At 49.9% G+C, this 27250-nt stretch overlaps 3 protein-coding genes across 3 annotated transcripts in view; 2 read left to right on the top strand and 1 right to left on the bottom strand.

Annotated features, from left to right (window-relative positions):
- Positions 1–27250, top strand: part of STK4 (serine/threonine kinase 4) — a 258859-nt gene that overhangs the window by 79463 nt on the left and 152146 nt on the right. The window lies entirely within an intron of this gene.
- On the top strand, positions 261–6344 carry KCNK15 (potassium two pore domain channel subfamily K member 15). Its single transcript, XM_079321950.1, has 2 exons — positions 261–601; positions 4097–6344. The coding sequence occupies exons 1-2, from the start codon at positions 319–321 to the stop codon at positions 5008–5010; spliced, it is 1197 nt and encodes a 398-aa protein (XP_079178076.1). The 5' UTR covers positions 261–318; the 3' UTR covers positions 5011–6344.
- RIMS4 (regulating synaptic membrane exocytosis 4) overlaps positions 8170–27250 on the bottom strand; it is a 55075-nt gene continuing 35994 nt past the window's right edge. Inside the window, exons 3-6 of the mRNA XM_079321954.1 lie at positions 18757–18869; positions 18022–18123; positions 17636–17775; positions 8170–15794 (exon numbers count right to left, since the gene is read on the bottom strand). Of these exons, the coding sequence (XP_079178080.1) occupies positions 15576–15794; positions 17636–17775; positions 18022–18123; positions 18757–18869 (574 nt within the window). The 3' untranslated portion in view covers positions 8170–15575. The remainder of the gene's footprint in view (positions 15795–17635; positions 17776–18021; positions 18124–18756; positions 18870–27250) is intronic.

Below are 27250 nucleotides of genomic sequence, written 5' to 3'. Positions count from 1 at the left end.
GCGAGGGCGGTACACGGTGCGGGGTGCCGGTGCGCGGGGGGCGGTACACGGTGCGGGGTGCCGGTGCGCGGGGGGCGGTGCGCGGTGCGGGGTGCCGGTGCGCGGGGGGCGGTACACGGTGCGCGGTGCCGGGGCTCGGTGCACGGTGCGAGGGCGGTGCGCGGTGCGGGGTGCCGGTGCGCGGGGGGCGGTGCGCGGTGCGGGGTGCCGGTGCGCGGGGGGCGGTGCGCGGTCGCGGGGGTGCGCGGGGGGCGGGCGGGGGGCGGCGGCGGCGGGGCCATGCGGAGCCCGGGCTGAGCGCGGCGGCCGCCCCTCGCCATGAAGCGGCAGAACCTGCGCACGGCCGCGCTCATCCTCTGCATCTTCTCCTACCTGCTGGTGGGCGCCGCGGTCTTCGATGCGCTGGAGTCGGAGGCGGAGAGCGGCCGCAAGCGGCTGCTGGAGCAGAAGCGCGGGGAGCTGCGGAGGAAGTACCGCTTCTCCGCCGACGATTACCGGGAGCTGGAGCGGCTGGTGCTGCAGGCCGAGCCGCACCGCGCCGGTCGCCAGTGGAAGTTCGCCGGCTCCTTCTACTTCGCCATCACAGTCATCACCACCATCGGTGAGTGCGGGCAGCCCGGCCGGCGCGCCCGGCATCCCTCCATCCCTGAACCTCTGCACCCCGTGTCTCTCCATCCCTGAACCTCTGCACCTCGCGTCCCTCCATCCCTGAACCTCTGCACCTCGCGTCCCTCCATCCCTGAACCTTTGCACCCCGTGTCCCTCCATCCCTGAACCTTTGCACCCCGCGTCCCTCCATCCCTGAAGCTCTGCACCCCGCGTCCCTCCATCCAACCTCCCTACACCCCGCGTCCCTCCATCCCTGCTCCCATGTCCCTCCATCCCCACGCCCCTGCATCCCGTGTCCCTCTATGTGCCTGCACCCCATTCTTCTCCAGCTCCACACCTCCAGTACCCCGAGAGCCCCAGGGCAGTCTGGAGGATGCTCGCTTGGCACAGGCAGGTGTCACCCTTGCAAGGCTGGGACATCTCTTCAGGCCACCCCCGAGCTGACTCTGTAGGATCTGTGTGCCCCGTGCGGGGCGAGGTAACCCGGGAGCAGCCCGGGGCCACCCTGTCCTGGGGGTGCTGCTACGGCCGGGCCTGCAAGCCACGAGGGTGTCCCAGGGAGGCAGCAGCTTGCAGAGCTGCTGCAGGAGCCTCTGGAGCAGGCAGCTGCCAAAGTTGGCAGCGGAGTGGGAGGGCAGAGGTGGGGGCCTGGCTGTAGCCTGTGAGCTGTGTGAAGAGCTGGGTGAAGAGCTGGGCAAGAATTGTTCTTTGCTGGCTCAAAACTCTGGGTGTTTGGTTGTGTGAGACCTGCTTCAGGAGCCAAGAGAGCCACGAGCCACTGCCCACTGCTCTGCCTGACAGAGACCTGCAGGGACAGGGGTGCCAGCTTGGAGGGGAGAGATTGACTCACATTAAACTCCCCCACAGACACATCCACACTAGAGCCCAGAGCCTTGATTTGTCCACTTCAGTGTTGTGACAGAATGAAACTAAATTAAATGAGAGTTGCCTTAATTTAGGTGAGATTAGCCACATGGGAGTGGAGCATTGTTTAATTAATCCACTTTAATTAATCCATGCACCCTTGGCATTCCATGGGGGTCCACAGGGATCCTGTGCTTGTGTCACTGCTTGTGCTGGGATTTCAGTCAGCAGATGTGTTTTGGAGGAATCCTGAGACCAAATCCTGCCCTGGCACAGCTAGCAGCTGCCTCCTGTTCTTCAGGACAGAACTTTAGCCTTTCCAAAGGGCTTGGGATGGTTGAAATACCTCTGGTATCTGGAAGCATCATCCCTCAGGGCAAGGGTTGGTGGGATCAACTCCACTGTGTTACCAGAGGACAAGAGGTGGAAGAGGGACAGGCCTTACCTGGGGTCTCCATGCACTCCCATGGGATGGGGTGTGGGGTTTGTGCAGCTGGGAACACACAGCAAACCACAGTGGGCTCAAGGCATGGTTTGGGTCAGACCCCAGCAGGAGGGAAAGATGAATGGCTTCAGCAAAAATCCCCATCATCATCTGACAGGTTATAGCTTAATTTACATGATTTTCCTGTTGGCTGTGACAAACAAGGGCTGTACTTATCACACACCCTGTGTGATAAATAATTCCAGCCCAGGTGCTGTATTTCTCAAACGCTGACATGTTAGATCTCTTTATATTGGGCTGTGTTCCAAATCTCAGTTTTAATGGTACTGTGGCTGTGTTTACTCTTTCTAATTCCCTTTGTCATTTCGAAACCATCAGTCAAACACTCCTTCAACAGTCTCTCAGGGTATAACAATTGTTTTTCCACTTACTGCTCTTCTGGATCATTATCTTTACATCCTCATTGCTGTCACTGTATTATTTTGTAGCCTGGGACCTGGTGATTGCACTCAGTTATTAAGCTTGGATCTGACTGGGAGGTTTTGCCACTGCAGTCTCCTGTCTGCTTTCTATTTCATGAAATATGGCATGCAGGCATTAAATGCATCATTTTTTGTTGTGTGAATTGTGAACAGAGAGAGCTGGTCCCACTGCCTGCTCACAGTTGAGAGCACAGCACGGTGCTGTCCTCAGCCCCTCAGCCCTGTGCCATGCAGGAGTTTCCTGGAGCAGGAGGTGTGCTCAGCAACCCAGGGTAACATGGTTATCCTCCTCTGGTCCTTCCATCACTGGGTGCAACACCTTCCCCAGGTGTCCTGGAAATCCAGGGGCAGCAAGGACTGAGGTGAAGCCAAGTCACAGGTTAGAACAGACTGTGGGGTAACAAGAGGCTGTCTTCCCCCATGTACTCCATGCAAAAGGCAAATTCCTTCAGAAAGTGAAAATACAAATAGCTATTTGTGAAGGGCCTGGCAGCAGTGCAGGAAGGAGCTGGCACTGTTCTGCAGGCACCTTCAGAAGGGAAGTTTCAGGCCCTGGTACTTTCTTGTAAAAGCAACTCAAAAGAAAGGTTGAGATGCCTTTGGATGCCTTTGGATGCCATTACTCCCCACGCCATGTGACTGCCTTGCTCTGAGTTTGTTACTCATCCTCTGAGGTCAGGGGCCACTGATTTCTGCCAAGCTGCTGTAATTGAGGTGGGCACAGAATCGCTGGAGGCCACATAGTGCAGTGAACACCTCGCTATGCCTCACAGTGTAATTGTGTGTGCCCTTGAGTCACAGCCCTGAAACTGGGGCCAAGGTGGAGAAATTAAATCTCAGAAGGTGTTCAAGGAGAACCTTGTCCTCCTGGAGCTCCTTGTCCCCAGGAAAAGGGCTGACAAGGCTGCAGTGGCATAAATGCTCCCTACCCTGCATCTAAAACAGCACAGCCCCTCCTCCCCAGCAGCCAGGTGTGCTTTAGGTCTGAGTCTTAGTGACACTGGAGTAAATCTGGAGTGGATCTGCAGAAGCTCTTCCAGACTCAGCTGCTCCTGTGGGGCCTGTCCCTATAGCACAGGGTTGTAGGGTGGCTCTGGCTCCTGTCCAATAGGCTGCACAGCAAGTTCTCATAGAGCTGAGACTCAAATGTGCATGTGACACTGGACAGCTTGGGAGGAGGAGGAGGAGCAGGTGACAGGGGAGGGGGCAATGCTTCTGCAAGGGTAGTTGTGGATGGTCCTGGCTGGGTTGTACCTCCCCTCAGGGTGATCTGATGCTGTTGGTCTCAGCATCTTGCAAAGTGTCTGTTCCTTCTCACTGTGGGGTTCAGGTTACCCTGCACACCTGGCACTGGCACAGCCTCATGGCCTCTGAATTATTGGTGAGCTGCAGGAGGCTTGCAGACCCCAGTCCAGCTCTAGGCCTCCTCTTAGCCTCTGTGGCACTGGGGCTATCAGGAGGGTGCCTTCTCTCTTTAGAGGTCACACGAGGTTCTGCCTACACGATACTTCAACATGCCATCATCCCAAAGGATGGGCATCCCATGGCCCCACCAGCATTGCCTACAGATCTGTTACTGAGTCATTTTCCATCCTTCCCCCATTTTTCTACTGCTCCTCTTGGTCACAGGGCAGCCTCACTGGAAACCCCAGTGAGGGCTTGACACCACCTCTCCTTTTTCCCGTGTCCTTCACAGGTTATGGGCACGCTGCTCCCGGCACAGACGCCGGCAAAGTCTTCTGCATGTTCTACGCTATCCTGGGCATCCCCCTGACACTGGTCATGTTCCAGAGCCTGGGGGAGCGCATGAACACCGTCGTGAGGCTGCTGCTCAAGAAGATCAAGAAGTGTCTGGGCATGAGGACAACCCATGTCTCCATGGAGAACATGGTGCTGGTGGGCTTTCTGTCCTGCATGGGCACCCTGTGCATCGGCGCCGCAGCCTTCTCTTATTTTGAGGGCTGGACTTTCTTCCATGCCTATTACTACTGCTTCATAACCTTGACCACTATCGGCTTTGGAGACTTTGTGGCTCTGCAGAAGAACGAGGCTCTGCAGAAGAAGCCCCCGTACGTGGCTTTCAGCTTCATGTACATCCTGGTGGGCCTGACGGTCATCGGCGCCTTCCTCAACCTGGTGGTGCTGCGCTTCCTGACCATGAACTCGGAGGACGAGCGGCGGGACGCCGAGGAGCGAGCCTCGCTGAGGAGAGCCCGCAACAACATCCTCCTCAAGCCAAAGGAGGAGAGCCGCAGCAGCAATGCCATTTTTCTCCCTACGGAGGACAGGACGAGCCAGATGAACCTGATCCCGCTGGTGCAGGAGGAGGCGGAGCGGCAGCGGCGCCAGTCGGCCGCGTCGGCGGCGGCCGTGCCGTCCTTCTGCACCTGCCTGTGCTACAGACCGCAGGTGTGCGGCAGCCCCGCGCCCTCCCACCCCGAGACCCTCAGCTGCCACACCAACCCTGTGTACTACAACTCCATCTCCTACAAAATCGACGAGGTGTCCCTGAGCACGCGGGGGCAGACGGGCTCCTCCCCGGGGAGCACGGTGTCTTCCAGCAGCCCTCGCTGCCGGCAGCACCCCCGGCTGCGCAGGAAATCCATCTAGGAGCGCTCCACTCTTACTACACGGATAAATTAAGAACAGGGATGGCAGGTTCTTCTTACTCATTTCTTCTGTTCCTCTCCCTCTCCCCAGCAGGAGACTCTAAATACTGTTGGGAGATAATGATTCTTTTTTTGCAGGCACTGAATGACATTGTTAGTTTTTCTTTGCTTTTTCTTGCCAAGTTCAAGCATTTAGGACTGGCAAGAGCCCCCCTCGCCCCAGTGTGAAGCCCAGTGAGCTGTAGGTTTGCTCTCCCACCTCCCTGCTCCCCAGAGGGTGCATTGCTGCCCTCCCACCCTGTTGAGCCTTGGCTGTGGCTGCTGCCAGCACATGACTCTTGCTCTGTGAGCTGGGCTGCATTTGCTGAGAGTATGTGAGCAAGCCTTGCAGGGCTGGGGACATTTAAGTTGTTCCCTGCCAGCAGGTGCAGGTAAGTCAGTGCCACACAGCAGGTTTGCAGCTGGTGGGTGGGCAGGGAGAGGTGGGCAGGAGGGAAGGGGCTGCAGTCCTGGAGCTCAGCACACGGGGACAGCTCCATGGAGGAACTTCATCTCCTGAGAGCAGCCCTCTGGGTCTGAGCTCGGGTTTGGGGCTGGCTCAGTGCTTTTGGAAGCTGGAGGCCCATGCACTCACCCACCTGCCCACCAGCACACCTTGCCTCTTATACCTCACCACCATGGGCAGGTCCTCCTGGCTGGAACGGCTTCAGGGACACTGTGCCCCATTCCCAGGGGAAACAACTCCTGCAGTCCAGTTCAGCCCAGTCCCAGCTCTCCTCTGTGCTGAGCCCAGTCTGTACTAGGGGCAGCCCCATGGAGAGCCTTCCTGATCAACACAGTCATCTGCAAAGGGCTTAGTCCTAAGGAGATTGGTTTTTTTTCTTAGCTAAAACCACCCCTTCCTTCCCCACCTTTCCTCCAGCTGGCAGCCCAGCAGCTGTGCTGGCTCCTCGCCTCCTCCCAGACCCTGTGAGCCCATGGGCTTGTGCTTGTTGCTGCTGGGGTTATCTGACATGGGGGTGGTCCCATCCACGCTCATCCCCCTGTGTCCCCTGTGGGACAAAGGTGACCCCTTTGTCCATCCTGTCTCATCTGCATGAAAGCAGGGCTCTGACAGTGGTAGGAGCTCTATTTATTTTATTTCTTATTTCTCCAGTAAGGGACATTTTCACTCTCAGTTCTATCTAAAATACCCTCTGAGGGGGTTTTTGTGGAGAAATAGCCCCTTTTCCTGGTGGGGAAGGCATGCAGAGTTGCCAGCACTGGGAAGGTCTCAGGGCAGGCTTTGCACTCTCCTCCTTTTGTTCTGGATGGCAGCTTAATAAAAGGTGAATCCATCTGGTGGTGGTTGACTCTTTGTCCCAAGGAGGAGCAAAGGGATGTGTTCAAGCCCCAGACCCCAGGCTGGCTCCCTGTGGCAGGCTGGGCACGCAGGTAGACAGCAGGTGCTGCCACCAGGGACTGGTTTGTGACACCTTCACCTGGGTGCTCCCCAGGCTCTTTGGGGTGTGTGACATTCCCAGGGCTGGGAGGTCTCCAGCAACTGCCTTGCTTTGCACCAGTGGGCCCAGATCTGCAGCAGCTGGGTGAGCACTGGTTTGAAGAGAAAGGGGGAGGAGGGGTGGGTGGGAAAAGCAAGCTGTGAGCGTGGAAAACAGGCTTAAAAATGAGGCTTTCATTGGCTGCTCAGCTCCTCAGTGTGTCACTTTGATTGGCTTCTCAGCTCCTCAGTGTGTCTCTCCATGCTGATCCCACCAGCTCAGCCCTTTTGTTGCCATGTCCCATCTCCCCCACGCTCCCCACAGATTTCAGCCAAAGGTTTGGGCTGTGCTGTGCTGCCCTTTGCCATCAGAGCAGAGCAGATGGAAATCTCCCTCTTTCCACGTTGAGCCTCAGACATCCTCCCAGTGGCCAAGATGGAGCTGCACCTCTCACCCTCATCCACTGTTATGGAAAGTAGCAGGTCTTCAATTCCTGCTCAAGTCAGACCTGCATGGTATTGTCCTGGTGAAATCCACCTCTAGTGGAGCTGGAGGCGGGAGAAAACCTGAATCCAGAGGCTGAGCCAGCCGTGCACTGTCCCTCTGGATTCAGCACAGTACTGCCCAAGCTCAGTGGCTCCATGGCTGTGTCACAGAGCCCGTGCTGCAGCCATGCAGAGGCACAGCCTGGCAGAGGCAGCAGGGCAGGGGTGTGACCTCCACACCCTGGAGGGCAGTGCTGCTGGTGGGTGACAGGGCAGAAAGCTGGGCACCTGCTCTGGCTGCTGCTGCTTCCATGTGGCCTGAGCTTCCAGGCAGCACTGCCAGGCTGCTGAGTGACAGCCTGAGTGCCACCCTGCTTGGGAAGCTGGTGGTGGTCTGAGGGTGGGAGATGCTGGGCTGCCCCCTGACTCTGCAGAGAAACCCTCCTCCTCATTCCATCACTGCTCCCCCAGGGGCTGTGGCTGGGGCAGGTGGGAAGCTGCTCCTTGGTCTCACCCTGATCACCTGCAGAGGGATCTGGAAGGGTGACAAACACCTTTTAAGAAATTCTTAGTGAACTTGGGCTTTTTGATCCCTCATTCCCACATTCCCAGAGAATGGTGCCTATTCTCAGCACCACCAGCTCTTCCACAGACCCCTCTAGCAGGATCCCCCCACATTTCCCACCCACGGGCTCACAGCTCCAGGTCCCTGAGGCAGCAGCTGCACACTCAGTAACATCTGAGGGTCCCAGACTCCCCTGAACCCACACTGATGTTCCCAACAGCCTGGACCAGGGATAATTTATTTCTGCCAGAAGAGTCTTCATCCTCCAGGGTTTCAAAATCACCCCTGAATGACCAGGGGTGATCATGAAGGGTCTTGGAAAGAAAACAGGAGCAGGAGGTTTAGACTGGGGTGGTAAGCAGAGCACAAGTGGGAGCAAGCTCAGCTCTGTGCCTGGAGATGCCCACAGCCAGAAGTGGCTCAGAGAAATGCAGGTTTGAAGCTGGGGCTGACTGAGGGAGCTGGAGTGACAGCCCTTTCACAGAGCACTGGGAAGAGCACACACCAGGCTGAGCTGCTCTCATTCTCCACAGGCACAAGGAGGGGTCCAGCTGAAATCCTAGACTGAAGATAATGGTGGTGGCAACAGAGAGGGCAGAGACACTCCACAGAAAACCTCCAGCACACCGTAGGAAAAAAAAAAAGGTTTTATTATCACCATTATCAACGTTTTCATTAGCTTAACACTGAATTGTAAATCACTCAATCATTACATATTGTCTGAATAAAACCTACAGACAGGAAAAAAGTATAGCAGAATCCTCTCCTGACTACAGACAAGTGGCCAGTGTCCCACCTTCCACCCAAGGCAGCCCAGGCACCTTGCAGGCCACTTGCCACCTGGGCAAGCAGGCTGCCCAGCTCCATTGCCTGTGTTCCCTCTGGCTCCACAGAGATTACATCTCACCAAATGATATTAAAAACCTCCAGAAAGTTTTGGAGAGGGTTACAGAGGCCAAAAAGAGCAGATTTCAGCTGCCCCCACTCCTAGGGAAAAGCATGAGGAGTGTTGTAGTGCTCCTGCAGTTTTACTGGTTTTTGTGGAGCAATTAATGAAGTAACAAGGTTTTAACCTGTGAAAGCAGATTTCCCTAGAGTGGCCAGGCCCTGGCAGAGGGGAACAAGGCAGAGCTGCAGCAGGGTGGCAGAGTGGGGTGGGAGCAGGGATGGGCTGGGGGCCCTGTCCCCGAGCAGAGGCCAGCTCTGCCGCACGCCCTGGGGCTCCCTGCGGGCAGGGATGGATGCTCAGGGCAGAGATGCCGTGGGCAGCCTCAGTCCCCAAGGGCTGGAATAAGGCCTCGTGTCCAGAGGGAAGTGGGGACCCATGCAGAGAGCAGAGGGTGCTGGGGAAAGCAAAGGGAAGGCAGAGAAAAGCTCCCCTTCTCCCTGGCCAGCTCAGAGGCAGCTCCCTGTCTTCTCCTGGCTCACACTAATGGCACATCCTGCCTGCCTGGGCTGCTGAGCCCCTGCAGAAGAGCCCTGGCTCCTTCCAGGGATGGCAAAGGAAGGAGTTTGAAGGCAGGACTGCTACAAAACACTGTCAGGACATGGGCATCCTTGGTTGGGTGGCAGGCCATGGCAGTGCTGTGTGAGGGGGTCTCAGGGGAGGCACTGCATCCCCGGGATGCCCTTGCACCATGCAGGGAGCAGCCTGCAGGGACTGGGAGTAAGACAATCCCAGTGTGGTGAGGCTAGGGAAATATGCCCTAAGATTCACCCTCCAAACCTCCCTTGCCCTGCCTCCAAAGCCAAAACCAGCTCCAGGTCAAGAAGATGGGATCACCAAAGTAGGGACCAGTGTGCAGCACTGGATCAGGAGCCCCAAATAAAAAAACCTGCTGAAGCTGCAGGCTGGCATTTAATGGGACCTGGAGTCTCAGTGGGCAGATAACCTAACATTTGGTGCCCAAGCAACTAGAAAAACCAGCTCTTGGGATGGCTTCAGCAAGGTGTGCCTCAATCATTCCCTTGGTTGGTTCTGCTCCCACCATGGCTCAGTGTGTGCCCACATGCCAGACACAGCCTTTCCCTGCCCCTACACAGGAGCTCAGCTCACATAACATGCCCAGAGTCAATGCCAAGGCTGCCCATGGACCTGGCCAAGCTGGGATTAACAATCCTGCTTTGGTTGCCATTTTAGCTACTGGAAAGTCCCAAAGGGAAAGTCCTTGGGTCATCACCTCTGTTTGCTGGTGCTCTGGAAAGGGCTGGTGCAGGGTCCTTCTGTTTCAGCCATAAAAGTGCAAAGAACCAAATGCTACAAAGAAACTCTCCCCAGTTCCTCTCCTCCTCCAGGGTAAGAGCAGCTGCCAAGGGGAAGGGAGGGCAGAGGGTGCCTGTAGTGTGGGAAGAGCTTGAGGCTCCCTGGGGATGAGAGAGATGCTGCTGTTGTGGGTGAGCAGCTGGGGAGGGATGTGAGGCTGCCTGGTCACTGGGACGTGGCCACTGAGCAGAGGAGTCTGGCAGTGAGAGCTGAAGCCACATTTTGAGAACACCTAATCACCTGCAAGCTCCCTGTGGAATTGCCCCACTCACAGACACACACCTTGGCTGGTGTGCACTGGGGGAAACACAAAAAGCCTTTCACTGGTTGTTATATTTTCACTGATCATCCTCTTTTCTAAATGCTTGGCTCAAATCTGGCAGCTGCAATTTCATTTTAGATGCTCCCTCCAGGTCACAATAAACCTTGGACCACTCTACTGATGGCACTTTGCATTCACACCTCTCCCTCTATTCAAAGCATTTCACAAAAACCAGGAATTCTTCCAGTATTCCTTGGGGCTCCCAGCACCACTGGGAGCTGCTGCCTGCACAGCCTGGCAATCTTGGGAACAACACGGACACTTGTCCTATGGGAACTGCTGGGAGGAATCCACAGGCAATGGACTGGGATGCTGCTTTGAAGCTCTTTTATTCTATGCACTGCAGCAATGATGGAGCTGACTTAAAATCCAGTATCCTGATCCTGCCCTTTTGGAAAAATCAGAGAGCCCAGCACCAGCAAATTTCTGAAGAAAGGCAAAGAACAGCCTGTGCCTGTTTTACATCTTGGTCCCCTGCAAAGGTGCAACCTCTCTGCCTTGGGTGGAAGTTTCTAACAATATGGACAAATACCACCTATGAAATGGACAAAATAACCCACAGAGCCTTTAAAGAAGAGCAGCCCAAGCTGCTGCTCTGAAAAAATCCCTCCCTTTAGCCTGCCCCAGGTATCTCAGGAAAAAGGCAGCTGTCAGGCAGAACTGAATTGGCCCCAGAGTGCAAAGGCTTTTTTTGCTTTATCAGGGCTACAATGGCAGTGGGAACCATTCTCATCAAGTTACAAATACTAGATAGCCTAAGAAAAACAGGAGATTGAAACAGTCATGAAGTTTATACTGAAACTATTTTTCACCTCTGTAGTATGAAGTCACCTACAGCTGTTTCTTTCTTCACCTAAGAGAGATCTCATGTTGATGGGCACAGACACTCACAGAGAATTCTATAGGATGAATATATCTCACAAGGCAACAGCCCAGTTGGTGTTTTTTACAATCAAAGTTAATATGGATCTTTTTCAAAAGTGATGTTGTTGAGATTGAAGACAATTATAAACTGTATCAACAATATGTACTACAGCCTGCAAGTCACAATCTGTGCACACCCAATGGAATATATTATTGCTTGGTAGCCTATTAGACTTTGTTTATAAAAAGATTTTTATACAGAGTACAGGATTATGACAAAACTAGCTAAGTAGTTCTCATCTTGAAAATACAACATCGATTCTTTCAACAAAGTAGCTGAGAGTTAATGAACAATAACAAATATTTACTTATAATTTTATGGCCAGTTTGAACAGAATTTCTTATAGGACTCTTTTTCTGGTGTTTATTTACATATGCCTCTTTTCTTTTGGAAAAAAGTTGATAAAATATAACAAGGAACATAGAAATCAAAAGAATGAGTAAACTTCATACCAAGAACATCAAACATTTTTGAAAACACTAAATCATGTTACCTGTTAAAAAACATACATATCATTTTGTCTTTAAAGAAAAATATTTTTCCTGTTTTAAAATATTACCAACAGCATGTAATAAACTAACTTAAAATGAGTTTCATAAAAAAGTTGTCTTGCTGTCTAAACATTACTAAACATGCTTAGGTTGAGATTCTATTAACTGCCTCAACATCTTAAAAACAGCTCCTTTACAGGAACTTGTGATATTCATACTCCAGAACATCTGCAAATTTAGAACAGTACAATGATAAAGGATCTGGTAGCTAGGAACAATAAATATATATTTTCATTCAAAGCAAATAATTCTGCAGTGTCCTTTGAAACAATCCATGGTCAAGAAATGCTGGCCCTGCCCACAGTGCCTGCAGTGCAAAGGGATGCTCCAGCAGCTCCAGCTGCAGGATGAGGACCCAGGGATTGAACTGCAGAGTGAGGACCTTGCCCATCCCAGCTGTGTTGGGGCAAAGGGAAAGAAACACCAGGAGACTGGGAAAATATAACTTTTTTTTTTTTTTTGCCTGAACAAATCAGGACCAACCATGGTCACAGCTGCTTTTTGCTCAGAGCACAAAGGGGACAAAGGCAGGTGCAAGGCTGCCCTCCCTGTGTGCAGGGGACTCCCACTGGGGAGAGATCATTCTGCTCTCAGCATCAGGATTTCTTTGTTTCCCATAATGCAGGGAACATTTAGGGATTGGCTCTCCATGGTTTTTTTGGCCAGCAGTGCTCCCATTACCTTTACAATGTAGCAGTTCATTCACCAGGAACAGAGAATCAATGCTGAGTTGGGCAGATATTTATCTCTCCTCAGTCTCATCCCTCATAATCATTCACAAACCAAAAAATACCACAAAAGCTTTTTTTTTTTTCCTTTTATTGAAGTCTCCTGCTCTTCCTCTCTCTCTCCCTAACTGTAACCAACAGCAAGACTCAGGCACAGGAGCAGACTCAGCCAGGACTTGCAAAGGGGACAAAAGTTCAGCTTTCACTGCTCATCACTATGGCAAAATGCTGCTTCATACACAACCACACAGGTAATCCCAACTCTCACATCACATCACCTTAGACAGAAACTGGCCAGCCAAATTTTTGGGAGAAAAGTGGGTTAGGCTTTATAAAAATAGGCTATTCCAAGCCTGAGACTTGTCTTGGATGCTACACTGGGAGTCTTAAATCAATGGGCAATAGTTCTTTTTTGACTACAAAACACCATGGCCCAGTGCAGGAATCACACAAATGAGTGAAGCAAGAATTTCAACTGTAGGGTAGCCTGCAAGTCCCCTGGGCTCACTCTGTGTCCTGTGGGCACTCACAGAAGGGCTCCTGTGAGTCTGCTGTGCTTGGCAGCCAGGGATTGCAGTGCTCACTTACTGGGGAGAAACTGCACTTGGAGTGAGTAAAACAAAAGTGAGAAGCACTGGACCACAATCAACCATGTAAAAAATGCAGAAGAAAATAGGACACAGCAGACTGTGAAACTGCCTCCAAATTACAGAATTGGAGATGTTAACAAAACTAACACAACTAGAACCATAACTTCTTTATTTTACCCTGACAGTGACCTTTCAGCATGATGAAAACCAGATGGAAGATAGTCCTTGGTGTTAAGGAGTCCATGTAATTAAATTGGTCATCACTGAGCCTGCAGAGCTTTCAGGGGGGCAGGAAACAGAGACACCTTGCATCTGCCAGGCACACAGGAACTGAGCTTTTTGACAGACAGTCGTTAAACAAAGTTTTCTGGGGAAATATTTTTGGCATATATACTCTCCTACTCCCCATTAAAAACTGCAGAAATGCTGCATTCATCTTACTGGACACAGGAAACTCAGGATTAACTTAGCTCTTACTGGTAGATAATGTCCAAACGAAGTACCAATACAAAGCTTTTGGCATAATTTAAGACACAAGCCCTGTTGCCAAGTCTGGCATGTACCTGGAGCTCCCCACAGTCCTTTTAAAGTCATAGTTATTAAAAGATCCAGTGCTACAAACCACTAAATCTACCTAATCTATTCTAGTTCATACACATATTGTACAATATTGCCTAGTACTCACTACATACCAAGAGGAAAAGATGCTGACTTGAATTACAGTAAATGTGCTTCTTTTTAAAAAAGAAAAATAAAAGAGAGAGCGCCACAACATAGTTTGACCAGCATGCAACAAACTTTCTTCAGCTAATATATAGAAATTGTCTAATACGATTAGAAAAAATAATTAGTGAGAGGCCAGAGACATATTTGATCAAGGAAATTAAGAGATTTATCTGAAATGTTGAGGCTTTTGCCACTGAAGACTCAAAAAACTAGTCATTCTATGTCCCTTGTCCTCCTTCCCTCTCCTTTATATTATATAATTTTTTACAGATTATGGTAAGGCCTATATAATTTTTGCATCTATCCTGTAATTTATCTCAAAATAATTTAAAATGTCATAGACAAGCTAGGACCAAAAGCAACTGCTTTTACCATCCACTCAACACTCATGCTTTTACTCTAAAAAAGCTGAGGTCCACATGCAGAAATAAATGCTCAGTATTTCTCTATGACAGGCCAAGAATCTGCCCATTCCTACATGGGACATGGGACCTTCACTTTCAAACCACAAGGTAAAACATCTCCACAAGCTTATTCTGGAACAGCAGTCACCAAATCCTCATTTAGTAACTAGACAAAACAGAGCTATCAACAGAAAATCTTTGGAGATTCTCTATGATTCTGGATAATTTATTTGTCTGAAGGATCCAGTGCACTTCCTCCAGCACGTGGCTCTGCTGCCACAGCTCAGCAAATGTGCTTTACTCATGTAATGAACACAACACACGTGCTGTGACCACTGTGTCATCACACTCCTCACCCACTACCTCTCTGTACTTTGGGGATCACACCTCCTCTTGCAGGACACTTGACAATGTCTGTGTAGTACCAAGACTGCCCAGAGCTCCCCTCTCTCCACAAGGAAGGTTATGTGCTCTCCAGCACCTTCTTCTCAGATGGCAAACTTTCTCCTGCACCCCCAGAACCCCCCATTTCCTCTCCTATGGCAGAATAAACCAGTCCTGCTTCAGGTCTGGGAAGGAAGGGCAGCATCTCCAGCAGATATGTACCAGTATCAAGGAGATGAAGGAAAAAAGCAGGAGATAGAAGACATCATGACTGAAAAATGCACAGCAACAAGTAAGGGAGTCAGCAAGTTGCAGAATGTCTTATCTGACAATACAAAACACCTCAAGCTGCAAGTGTGATGTTCAGTTCCCACTTTTAGTGTTTTGGGGGTTTTTTTCTAAGCAAAATTGCAGTTAATTAGCCTGCTAAACTCGAACTCTGTTTAAACTGTCTGCTCTAAGTAGGCGCTTCTTGTTCTCCCACCAAGTATGCTTCATCAGCAGTGTTAGACACGTAATGCAGTAAAGACACTTGCTGGTAATTTGGCACAGTTTGAAAACACAGCAACGACAGTGTTACAGCTAACATGACTCAGTGACAGGGAACTGATTCTAAAGAAAGAGTTGCAGGTTTCTTTCTTCTTCTTCCTCTCAGAAAGAAAGACATTGTAAAAAGACCTAATGCTTCCTCTTAAACTTTCTGTTCCTGCTCTTTTTAGCCCAGATGATGACATCTAAATTTTTCAGGTACTTTCTTGTGAAAGAACTCACATTAGAAATTTCCAAGACGCACAGCTAAGAGAAATTCACTCCTTACTCCCTCCAAATTCTTTTGAATGCTGCAACTTTCCAGGGTTAATATTGATCTGAAATAAGGGTTCAAGAATGACAGCGAGAGAAGTGAAACAAGAGGTGTATGTCTAATTTGACAACTAGGACTCATGCCCCATGGCACCTCCTCCTCGGATGGAGAGGGCACAGTGCCCTCCCCCTCGTCTTCTGTCTAAGGTCACTGGTTAATCCTCCTCTTCCAGCTCCACAAGAACTGATTGAACATGCATTGCGCTTGAGGTCAGAGTTCCAGCAAACAAAACCTTGACAGCATGTTTAAAAAACAAAAGCAGTTCCCCCTTCCTTACTCACTAAGACCTGTCACAGCAGGGTCCCACTGTGCTCTCCAGGGAAAGCTGTGAGGACTGGCGCAGCAGCGGGCCTGTAGTGGGATCCACCATCGAGGAAGTTGGGAAGAGCTTGTACCAGCCAATTGCTAAAGTGGACAAATCCAGTTCTTCCAGGAGAACCCTGGCGACTCCCATGAAGTGCTTGCGCTCCATGCGTCCATAGTTTCCCCAGACTATCACCTTAGGGACAAGAAGGGGGAGCACAGTTAATCCTCCAACTTTCACACTTCTTTGGGAAGCACAGGTCTGACCAATCCTATTCATCTAACTTTCTGGAACTTTACTACAGCCTGAGAAGACCAGAATTATTTTCTCTACCAACAGGTGATGTGAAGCTCTGGCTGATGACATTACTTTTTTATTTTAAGCACGTTTACAAATTCTAATGTTATTGGGTCTCCCCTCACCATCAAAAAGAGGTGAATGTGGATAAGACCCCATTCTGCAGGGCAGGGGCAGCACCTGCACAAAAGTATTCTCAGGACTGCAGACAACACCTGCAGGTAAAATCTGGTCCTGGCATATAACAGGCCCTGGACACACCAAAAGGTGGCCTAGGAGAGAAGTGCAGGAGGGGGTCCTGATCTGGAAAAATAAACCAACAAAAAAAAAGGTAGGCAACAACTCAGGCCAAAAGCCAACAGTTGGAGGAGAAGAGCATGTTTTAACTTCTGCACATGGAGTTCGTGCCATAGGCAGATGGAGACAAGGCATGGCCACTCACCTGGAGCAAGGCAGGAGCCAGGGACACAACACACGTGAGTGACATACAGGACAAGCAGCACAGATGGCCAAGAATGGCTCACACACACAGAGGAAGGGCCAATGGAAGAGCTGGCAGAGGAGCAGGGAAAGCTGAATCACACTTACGACACGATGGAGACCAGTGGGTGGAAGAACAGATGCAGTGAGGGTCATGGGCTTAGGCACGCTGCAGGTCTGCAGGTGGCCCTGTGTGGCTCAAGACAAAGGTGGCGACTGACTGCAGAGTGAGTTCGTGCTCTGAAGAGGAGAGGATGAGTAGGATGGGTTATGATGACATTTAGTGATCTCTGGCTAATCCTGACAGCTTCTTTCCCTAGGCTGCTAACAACCACAACACTACAGTTTTCTGTAAAATATGGTAGGAGAGACAATGAATGTCAATCAACAACCAAAAATTCACATGCTAGGCCAGGAGCAGATGGAGCAAGCCACTGCACAAAGTGATTTGGTGTCATGGCCATCAGCAAACACCAAGTTCCTCATTCTAGTCTTGGAATAAGTGCCTTTCCTGGCAGCTAGACAGCAGGTAAGGAAACCCACACAAGGCAAGAGCAGACCAATCCAGGTCCCACTCCATTTCAGTCATAAATGGGCAGTCTGGTTGCATCAGGAGAAAATGCTTCTAATCAAGGTAGATGAGAAACCACTAAAGAAAAAGGTCCAGCAGGTTAGCTGGTAATTCACATGCCAGTGGAAGTAAATAACAGAAACTCATGGATTAAATACATTAGTACTACAAAGAGATTTTAGCCAGGCTTTATTGGACAGAAATTATTTTTATATGATTCAACAAGGCAAATCACTCTTTCCTCTGGAAACATAAGTACAAAGCTGAAAACATGAGTATGGCAGAAAACATATGGCAGCAACAGAAGAGAGGTAGAAAATGGTAGGATGTGTTTGGGTGATGGCAAAGCAGAGTGCCCTGAGTGTGGTGTACAAACAAGGAAGGCAACCCATGCTGCAAGATCATTTAGCACCTATAGGTACCACCCATCTCCTAACTGGGTGGGGAAAAAAAGAATTTAAAAAATTTTAAAATCAATCCTTTCCTGGTAGGGACTCATGGTACATGGCAGGTGAGTATGAATAAAAAGGGATTCCTTTCCTTTTGTTCGGTTCAGATCTAGTGCATTTGGCTTGATAAAAACATTATCTTTTCCCATCTATGTTAATTAACCAGCATGACAGGACTCAATATCTTCCATGAGAGGTGGATCACAGAGAGGGGCAGACCTGAGACCTGCTCATCTTACCTGTAATACTTTGCCCTGGGGACTCTCAGCAAACAGCAACACCTGATTGTACAAAGGGTCTAACGACTTGCGGGCCACTTTTGTCTTCTTTTTGGCAATGCACACACCGTTCTCTAGCAGGTAAGCTTTGATGTAAGCAGCTGGAAAAAAGAAACACAGTCTAATATGAAGAAAATCTTCATGCTCATTTTAGAAAAGATAAAGTGTCATGTCTTAGGTGTTTCTAAAGAAGGCAGCAAGGAAAAGATTTGCCCAAGCAGCCTTGTTTTCAGTGCCACACACAGGCTGCTTAGTCCTGCCAAGCAAAAATTCAAATTTTCCCTATTTACAAGCACCTTGGGAGGCTGGGGCTCAGGGAAGTACTTCAGGAGATCAAAGCATCCTACCTGGCAGTGTTTTGGAGCCAGGTTTTGGTGTCAGTCCTCGAGCCTGAATGATATCCACTTCAAGCTGCCCATTTCGCTCTTGCAAGCCAATTTCCACGTCCCCTAAACCAAAATGTCAAAATATAGAAGACTTTCAAAATAATGCATCCTTGGGTTACAAAAATGTTTAGAAAACAATCTTCACATCCCTCCTGCACAAGCTGTAACAAACTGTATGTGCCTGATTTCCTCCTGTATTACTCTGGAGCAGCCCCACAGTGATTCCAGGCCAGATTTTCAAAAGCAAACTCAACTGAGAGCCCTCTAAAAAGGCTTTGGTGGCTCAGTCTCCTACTCTTTGTGGCAGAAAGTTTCTCATCTGTCCCAAATGGAAGAACATAGGACTATAGGCTGCTTTGGAAAATGCAATTATGGTGGACATAACAAAACTCTTACAGAGCCTGGTGGGCCTTAGAGAGAAATAAAACCCCCACAGGATCCATTTTCAGGATTTTAGCTGCATTTTTAGTCTGTGCCTTTCAGAGCTGAGGGGGAAAAACACAAAGCTGCTGCTCTCCTCCTAATGTCATGTTTGCTGCACTCAGCAAAACCTTTCAGCCAAGCTCACTGGATTTAACAGAGAAATGGAGCAGGACAGTGTTAGATCAGCAGAAGCTGGACACATTATTAGGGGGTGGGCAGGAGCTGTCTGTTCAGGACTCAGTTAAAGCCACCCAAGCCCCTTGTGTTCCTTACCCATCGAGGTGGTGGCCAAGGTCTGACGGCCAACAAACTGTGCAGGGCCCATGCTCCCCAGGAAGTCACTAAACTGCCCAGCAGATGCCAGATGGACTCCACTGAAATTCAGGCTGCAAAAAAAAAATCATTTTGGCACATGGTTAATCTGCATTTTAAAGCAACTCAGTAACTAAAGAAGATTTAATATATATTTGAAATTAAGGACATCTATAGAAGCCTTTTGTTGAGCAAAGCTTGATGATTTCCACAGTTTAGTTGCATGGAATCTATTTCAAATCTCTTTCCTTGTCCAAAAAGCTCAATAATGGCTGCAGTCACCAGCTGGTCAGTATTTGTTTAGCTAAAATTAATTTTCTCTAAGGAAAATCTCTGCCATCTCAGGCATGTATCTGGTCTGTCACCTCTTCAGGTAACTGATTCCTAGAACTGCTTATAGGATCTCTCTTGGTAGCCATCCCTTTCCAGTACTAATTTCTGGGGAGGAAATAATCCATTTAGAGTAGTAGCTAAAAGTGAGATGAGCAAGGCAAGCATCAATCCCCTTAGGACTCAATTCCTTATTTATTTATCACACTCACACACAAAGCAATACATCTCCTTTTTGATCAGAGGGTTCCATTCCCACTGCTCAACATGTGAAGCCTCCACCCTATTCACACAGTGTGGTTTTCATATCAGCTTCCATGACTGTAGGCACAAAGAACATCTGAATATGGGTGGCAAGGCTAACAGCACAAAATCTTCAAACACCAGCAGGGTCTCTGCCCCAGTCACCACAGCAAAACAAAAGCTGTTGGGAGGACAGAGCCTCCAAATCTCATCACCAGGGACTGAGGCTGGTCCCTGGCAAGCTACAGGTGCTGGTCACTGCACAAAGACACGTGGAGCAACACAAAAGCACTGAACTCTGTGGTACACTGATACAAATCAACATTTACCCAGTTGTACCCTGATTCACACAGCTGCTTTGGAGGTTGTAGAAGAACTTGCTGCAAATGTTAAGGAGGAGGTTTGGGGCCAGCATTTGACACCTACACTTGTCCCACAGGCATGTGCCAAGCCATGACACAGCTGCTGAGCCACACGTCAGGAGCTTGGTGCCGGGGTACCCACGCTGCCGCGCCGGGCGCTGCTCTCTGCCTGCTGCGTGCCAGAGCCAGGCACAATTACACACCTCCTCCACTTCTCCAAACTTCCCTGAAGGGGGGCAATTACCACGGAATGATACAGCCCCCTGCTCCCCAGATCTGTTTCTCACAAAGGATGCTGTGAGGAGGCTGCTGGTTGGGTACAAGTGATGGCAGAGAGGAGCCCTGCCTGTGGGGAGGGCTGGGGGCAGCTGAGTCAGCCACAAAGGCTTGGTGATGCCCCCCTGCAAGCCAGTTACATTTAAAAGGCATTAAAAAGAAAATACATTTTTTTTCCAACCCCATTCAACCAGCAGTGTGTTAATTTCAGGTTGGGATTTCAGCTCTCATTAGCTATTTGCAGACCTGCTCTCAGCCCCATGGGAATATTTATTTATTCTGACAGGGAGGAGGATGCCAGCACACACACCTCAGCATCTCACCACACACAGGGACTGAAGAGGACATGTCACTGGCATGGGTTCATGGGGTGGCTTAGCTCCCTGTGACAGGGGCACTGCATTAAATGGCCCAGCTTTTCCACTGAATATTGCATCTCCCCTCTACATTAACCTGACTCTTGAGAAACCTGGTTATTGCTGCTACACAGGGAGAGCTGCTGAGCCATCAGCATGGAAAAACCTGCCCTTGATATCTTTACAAATGTCACCTCTGTGAAAAAGGATGAGGGAGCCCTGGCATCCTGGGTGACAGTCTTGGGAGAGGCTCTGCTTGGGTATATTTCCCTCAGTTCCGTGTTTTTTTCACCCTGCATCCACTGTCTGCACCAACACTCCAGGTGATACTTTTAAGATGCAACAGAAACAGCAGCATTTATGTGGCATTCCTTGCAGAGAAGGCTTAACATTTGTCACAGTTTCCTGAATCAGGTAGCAGCACAAGGTGCATTCCCAATGTCTAGGGCCACACTCTGCCCCATGTGGGCACACAGTTCCTGCCCCACCACTTATCTGGCATCTGTCAGCCCCACTGTTTCTAGGACCAGGGCAGAGGCACGGGATTTGTGGCCTGGCTTCCCAGGATAAACTGTGCACACAGAGAGAGAGCCCCAGGGCTGGAAAATCTGCAGGGCCAGGGGATGGGGGAAGCAGAGGAAGAGGGAGCCAGAGCCAGACAAGCTTTATCAGGCTCATGATTTGCCCATACAAGGAGGGAAGAAGCAAGTCCCTGGTGCACATGAGGACCAGCGAGACTCCGTGACCCTGCTGGCTCAGGCATTTTGGGCTGCACACAGAGAGTCAAAAAAGGATGAAAACTAGTGCATAAAGAACTCAAAATAGTGCAGGAAAAAGGAGACCTGACAGACAAAGACACAAGATTAAGCAGGAGATGAATGGATCATCAGCCAGAAGGTAAATGTTTTCTTTATTCTCTTCAACTCATGGAAGACAAATGGGCCAAACTCAGGTCTCGCCCCTGCCCTGGGGAGTGTGTGACCTGAACGAGCACATAAATAACAATCTGGCAAGACAACTCCCAGCCGTTCAGGGAAATGTTACTGCTGTGCTCAGAACAGATGCTTGGGCTAATTAGCAAGATGCTGAGGACCAGGACAGAGGAGGGGAAACTCAGGATTCAGTGAAGCTGAGGGCTATGAGAGTTCACAGCACACCCAGAACCAGGTCTTGGAGCAACTTCTCTCAAGGGGGAAGTCCAGCCATGTTACTGCAAAGAAGATACAAAGGTGGAAGAAGACCACCCACAGAAACTCTGTATGCTGCAGGACAGAAAAGAAGAGAAACCCCTCTGGTCCCTGAACACTCAAAAGAATTCACTAAACCACTTTCTCCTACCTGCCAGGGAGAGAATCACATCAAAGACTGATGCCAAGTATTCCTCTGTACTATACCTGTGTGGAGAGAAGGCACCTGTGCTCTCACACCAGCCTACCCCTCCTCTGGTCTAGCAAGAGGTGTCCCTTCCCACGGCAGGGGTTGGAACCAGATGATATTTAAGATCCCTTCCAAGCTGTTCTGTGATGCTATCTATGAATACTGCTAGCAAAAGCTCTGCCCAGCAGCTGAGGCAGCTCAGGAGAAAGTAAAAGCACCTGCTAACAAAGCAGCTGATGCTGCAGCCTGCATAAATGATAGAGAGGAAAAAAGCAGGAGAGTATGAAGGACAGTGTTAAAAAGCACAAGGACAAGAGCTGTTGGGCTAAAGGTGAAACAATGGCAACTGGAAGGGTTTACAGCAAAGCAAAGGCTGCTGTTATCCTCCATAAATTCAAAAGTCAGAGAGCTCTGGATGACCTTGAAACAATGAATGCTCTGCAGTGCAAACTACAGGGAGAGGGCAGGACACTGCTGCAGGGACACCTGGGCTGGGCCACCAGCACAGACCCTCACAAGGAGGGCAGTGGAGCTGCTGCTTGAATTAAGCTGCTGATCCCAAGGGGGATGGCAAAGCTCACTTAGAAACACAGGCCAAGGTCAAGTCTGTCAGTCTGGATAACAGCCCTAGTTAATGGGTTTACTAGCACTATAAGAAACTCAGTATTACATCAGACAGTTAATGTTCCCCACTGTTGTTATATTTGACTGGGAAGGGAAGACATAGGGAATTACTTCTATAATAGATTATGCCATTAACTGGTAGAACTGGCTGCTACATTGCACAGAGGCTGACCTTTTGCAGTGCTGCTTTATTAGACACTAGAAGCAGCAGCTCTAAATCTTGGCTTCAACCAATTCCTGGACATATATTTGGGTATTGCCAATAACCCTGGAATGAAAACAATTTCTGTCTGGAAAAGTCATAAGCTATCTCCAAGAAAGCTACTGCTTCTCCCTTGAGGGGAGAGTGAAGGGGAAAATAAAACTGCAGAAATTTAGTATGAATGTGAATTAAAAACAGCAGGAACCATTCAGCAGAATAGGCTAAATTTCAGCTGCTCAAATGCAGCTTGGTGAGCTGTCTGTCAAATGCTCAGAGAGAAGCTGGGAGGGTGAAGTGAGATGTATGGTGAGATTGGTGGGACATGCCGTTCCCATTCACTCACTTGTTTTTTCTGCAGTTAAAGCAGGGAGGAAAAGAGCTCCAGGGACCACTGTGACTTCTCTTGACTCTTTAAACGCAGCCCTGATGCTCCCAAGAGCCCTTCCCTGCCACTCTGGAGCATGCTGCAGGCTCAGCAGACTTTTTGTGCCTGCCCTTTGTATACACTGAGCTGTTCTGACCTGCCCTTGATCCAGAAAGCAGCTCTCCAGCTGAACCACCACACACTGGCTGTGCTGGAGACAGGCTGCTGAAGGGATGTGCTGCAGGTGACAGTGGTGTCTCCACCCTGGATGACAGCCAGCAGATGTTTCACACACACTGGAGTGATCCTGGAAAGCCCTGCCCCTCCCATTGCCCAACATGTCTCTCCCTTCAGGGGAACAATCACTACAACCTGGCTATCACCGATAGGAGATGGCTTTTTTTTTTTTTTATTGCATCTAAAGAGAAATGCTAAAAATAGCCAGAGGAATAAAGAGGGAGTGCTTTGCAGCTGACTTGCAAATAGCAGCTGTCAGAGCCAGCAGGGCCCTGACAGGACCATCTCACGCTGCAAAGAGCTGCACACAGAGAAGATTAACAGGTGACACTTGTCAGCCTTTTGTCTAAAGGGCACAAATCCTCCACTGAGCAAGGGCAGCACAGCCTTTGAACAGCAAAGCGAAATTAATTATCTCTTCTCTGGCCTTTTGCTTTCACTAATCATGATTTACGGGCTCTGCTTTGCCACAGCCAAATGGGGATGATTTTAACAGAGTTAAAGATTATGGGTTTGCTGTGGAATTGGTCATAACTTGAATGCAATGCTGTTATTGGCTGGAAGGCAGAGGGAGAGCACAGGGAGGTCAGCAATGCCTCCAGCGTGTCAAGGACAAATGAAGGACATTTTGCTGGAGGATGCTCAGACATGGTGTTTAGCTGTAGGCAAGGAGGCAGAGCAGGGACAGCAGAAAGATGACACTGGTTACTATTGATCCTGGGATCTCTGAGCCCACCAATGCAGCACAAACCTGCATGAACATTAACCCTGTCTGCACAGCTATCAGCTCCCACCAAGGTTCAGCACAGGCTGCAAACGCCATTCCAGCCACAAGCATCAAATATTCAGTGCTGTGCCCAAACCATGCCTGGGACAAGGGACAGTAGGCACAGCTGGCTCCCGGCATGCTGCAGACAGGGCAGCAGGGACACACCTTGTGACAGCGGGGACACACCCAGTGGCAGCGGGGACACACCTTGTGGCACAAGGGACACACCCTGTGGCAGCGGGGACACACCCTGTGACAGCAGGGACACACCCAGTGGCAGCGGGGACACACCTTGTGGCACAAGGGACACACCCTGTGGCAGCGGGGACACACCTTGTGACAGCAGGGACACACCCAGTGGCAGCGGGGACACACCCTGTGGCAGCGGGGACACACCTTGTGACAGCGGGGACACACCCAGTGGCGGCGGGGACACACCCAGTGGCAGCGGGGACACATCCAGTGGCAGCGGGGACACACCTTGTGGCAGCGGGGACACACCCAGTGGCAGCGGGGACACACCCTGTGGCAGCGGGGACACACCCAGTGGCGGCGGGGACACACCCTGTGGCAGCGGGGACACACCCAGTGGCAGCGGGGACACACCTTGTGGCAGCGGGGACACACCCTGTGGCAGCGGGGACACACCCAGTGGCGGCGGGGACACACCAGGTGGCATCAGGGAGCGCAGGGACAGCCGCGAGAGGGAGACACGAGCCCGCAGCAGCGCTGGCAGCTCCCGCACGCCGTCCCCGTGCAGAGCAGGGACCAACCACCCCCCGGCTTTATGGCACCGATGGCCCAGCCCGTAAAGCACTGCTGGCTTTTTGTGACACGTTTATATGCAGAGTAAAGCTGGCTGTGTGCACTGACTAGGGAGCAAGAAGCTGGAGAGCAGCGCTGAGGAAAGGGATCCTGGTTGATGGCAAGTTGAATATGAGCCAGCAGTGCCCTGGCAGCCAGGAGGGCCAATTGTCCTGGGGTGAATCAGGCACAGCAAGGGAGGAGATTGTCCAGCCCTGCTCTGCACTGGTGCAGCCTCACCTCAAGTCCTGGGGGCAGTTTTGGCAAAACAATATAAAAAAGACATTGAGCTATTAGAGAGTTCAGAGGATGGTGATGGGACTGGAAGGGAAGCCCTATGGGAAACACTGAGGTAATTTGGTTTGTTCATCCTGGAGGACACTGAAGGGTGGTCTTCAACATCCTCATGAGAGGAAGCAGAGGGGCAGGCACTGATCTCTCTCATGACCAGTGACAGGTTGTGAGGAAATGGTATAAAGCTGAGCCAGGGGAGGTTTAGGTTGGATATTAGGAAAAGGTTTCACCCACAGGGTGGCTGAGCACTAGAACAGGCTCCCCAGGGCAGTGGTTATGGCACCAAGACTGAGTTCAAGAAGCATTTGGACACTGCTCTCAGGCACTGGGTGGGATTCTTGGGGTGTCCTGTGCAGGGCCAGGAGCTGGATTCGAGAATCCTCGTGAGTACCTTCCAACTCAGCATATTCTACATGCTATGGATCTTAGAAGCTGTGGGCTCAAACTGGGGCTGAAACTGCCCAGACCTTCTTCTTTTAAACACAACATTCCTAATCCTGATTATTTAGGAAATCTGTGCAGCCTCTGAAGACTGAAGACTGTGCTGCATGCTGTAATCAGGGTGTATGAAATCTGTCCTCTGTAGAGTAAGTTCAGAGTGGCTTAAAGGCTCCTTGCCAGCTGCTTGCTTCTCTGCTCTTTCAGGGTAGCAGCATTTCCTGACCTACTCTTTGCAAAGATCCATGTCCTTCCTCTCTGTAAATCACGCAGTCGTTTCCTTCATGGCACAGCACCTGCTCCTCATAACTGCATGGAAAACCAGATTTTCAGAGTCTGCTTTTAATCTGATCAGGATTTGAATGCCTAGATGGACAATACTGATTTCAATGCAAAATGCTATGAAGAAAATGCAGAGCAGCTGTGCTGATCCCTCTCACACAGCATATGTGGCTCTGCCAGTCCCTTCCACACTCCCGCCTGCTGGTGGCTACAGATTAGCATGCAGAGTGTGCAAAGGCAGACACATTTAGGGAAAATGTATCATTAATTTCTTTTCCTGTCCGTGTGGAGTTTGTCTGACCTCTTTTCCAAATCTATTTTTAAATTGCTTCTGGGACTCTGCATGCCAGGTATCCCATTATGCTGTTGCGAGCGTTTGCAGAATCAGCTTGTCAAAATCTTGTAATATGTGCAGGAAATATGGTCAGAATGCATCTCCACAGCTCAGCCAGTCCACACCCAGGTCCCAAGGCCAGAGCAGTCTTATTTACACCATCCATGACAGCCTGCTTTTCTAACCTGTTCTTAAAATCCTTCCCTGAGAATTTATTCCTGTGCATTGCTTTATTTTTTCCTTCCAAATCTTTTTCCAGTCCTTCCTCTTTACACATCAGTCCTGAACGTAATTTGTGAATTATCACTCTGAAAAACAGACCATATATTCCCTTTCTTTTCCTTTTGATATCAGATCTTTTTTTAAGTCTTACAAGACAGTGAGACTGGTCCTGATTGTACTAACATGTAATGGCCACACACTTGCTGCTGTGCCTGTGCAGAAAAAAATATAGAGCAAGGTGTTCATCTCCTCCCTTCACAGATTGGGTGTAACACCCTTTTTTCCAGGAGCTCTCATGAGAAGGGAATTTTGTGTCCTCCTCCTTGGACCAAAGCCCCATTCCTGTCTCTCTGTTTCACGAGTTGCACACCTTGACTCCTACAGAACTCAACTGCTGTGGGTTCAGCGAGATGGTGAGGCCAGACAGCTTCAACACAGCCACCCCTGGCACACCCAGAAAACAGCTATTTTCAGAGGGTAACATTTTGTCTTGTTCTTTTCATGGATTCATTTACATTATCCACACAAACACCTATCTGCTATCATCTCAAGTCTCCAGAGGTGATACATTTTTAAAGGCTTGCTCCACGGTGTCTGGGCCCAGGATTCAGAAATTATTGTTCTGTTCTTGTAAATAAAAGAGCCTTCTTTTTTGTCCTCTCACAGCACAAACTTGCAATTCATAAGCAAGTTGCCTAAACACAGCCATGCATCTCAGTGGTTTGACTTGCACAGCTGAACTAAGAGATACAGCAAACATCTACATCTAACACGGAGCTAAACTCTCCAGCTCTATCTTTAAAAAGCAGGGACAGCAACACATTCCTTCAGCCAGAATAAATGGGGAGGGGGAAGTCTCCTCAGAGACTGATAACATATTTGACAGTTATTTTATTTGAGCATTAAAAAAACCCCATCAGAAGTCCAATTTCAGGGAGCAG

The sequence above is a fragment of the Erithacus rubecula genome (assembly GCF_903797595.1).
Source record: "Erithacus rubecula genome assembly, chromosome: 18".
In the NCBI taxonomy this organism is placed as follows: Eukaryota; Metazoa; Chordata; class Aves; order Passeriformes; family Muscicapidae; genus Erithacus; species Erithacus rubecula.
The sequence above is the reverse complement of the archived record's forward strand: the minus strand, read 5'-3'. Positions and strand labels throughout refer to the sequence as shown.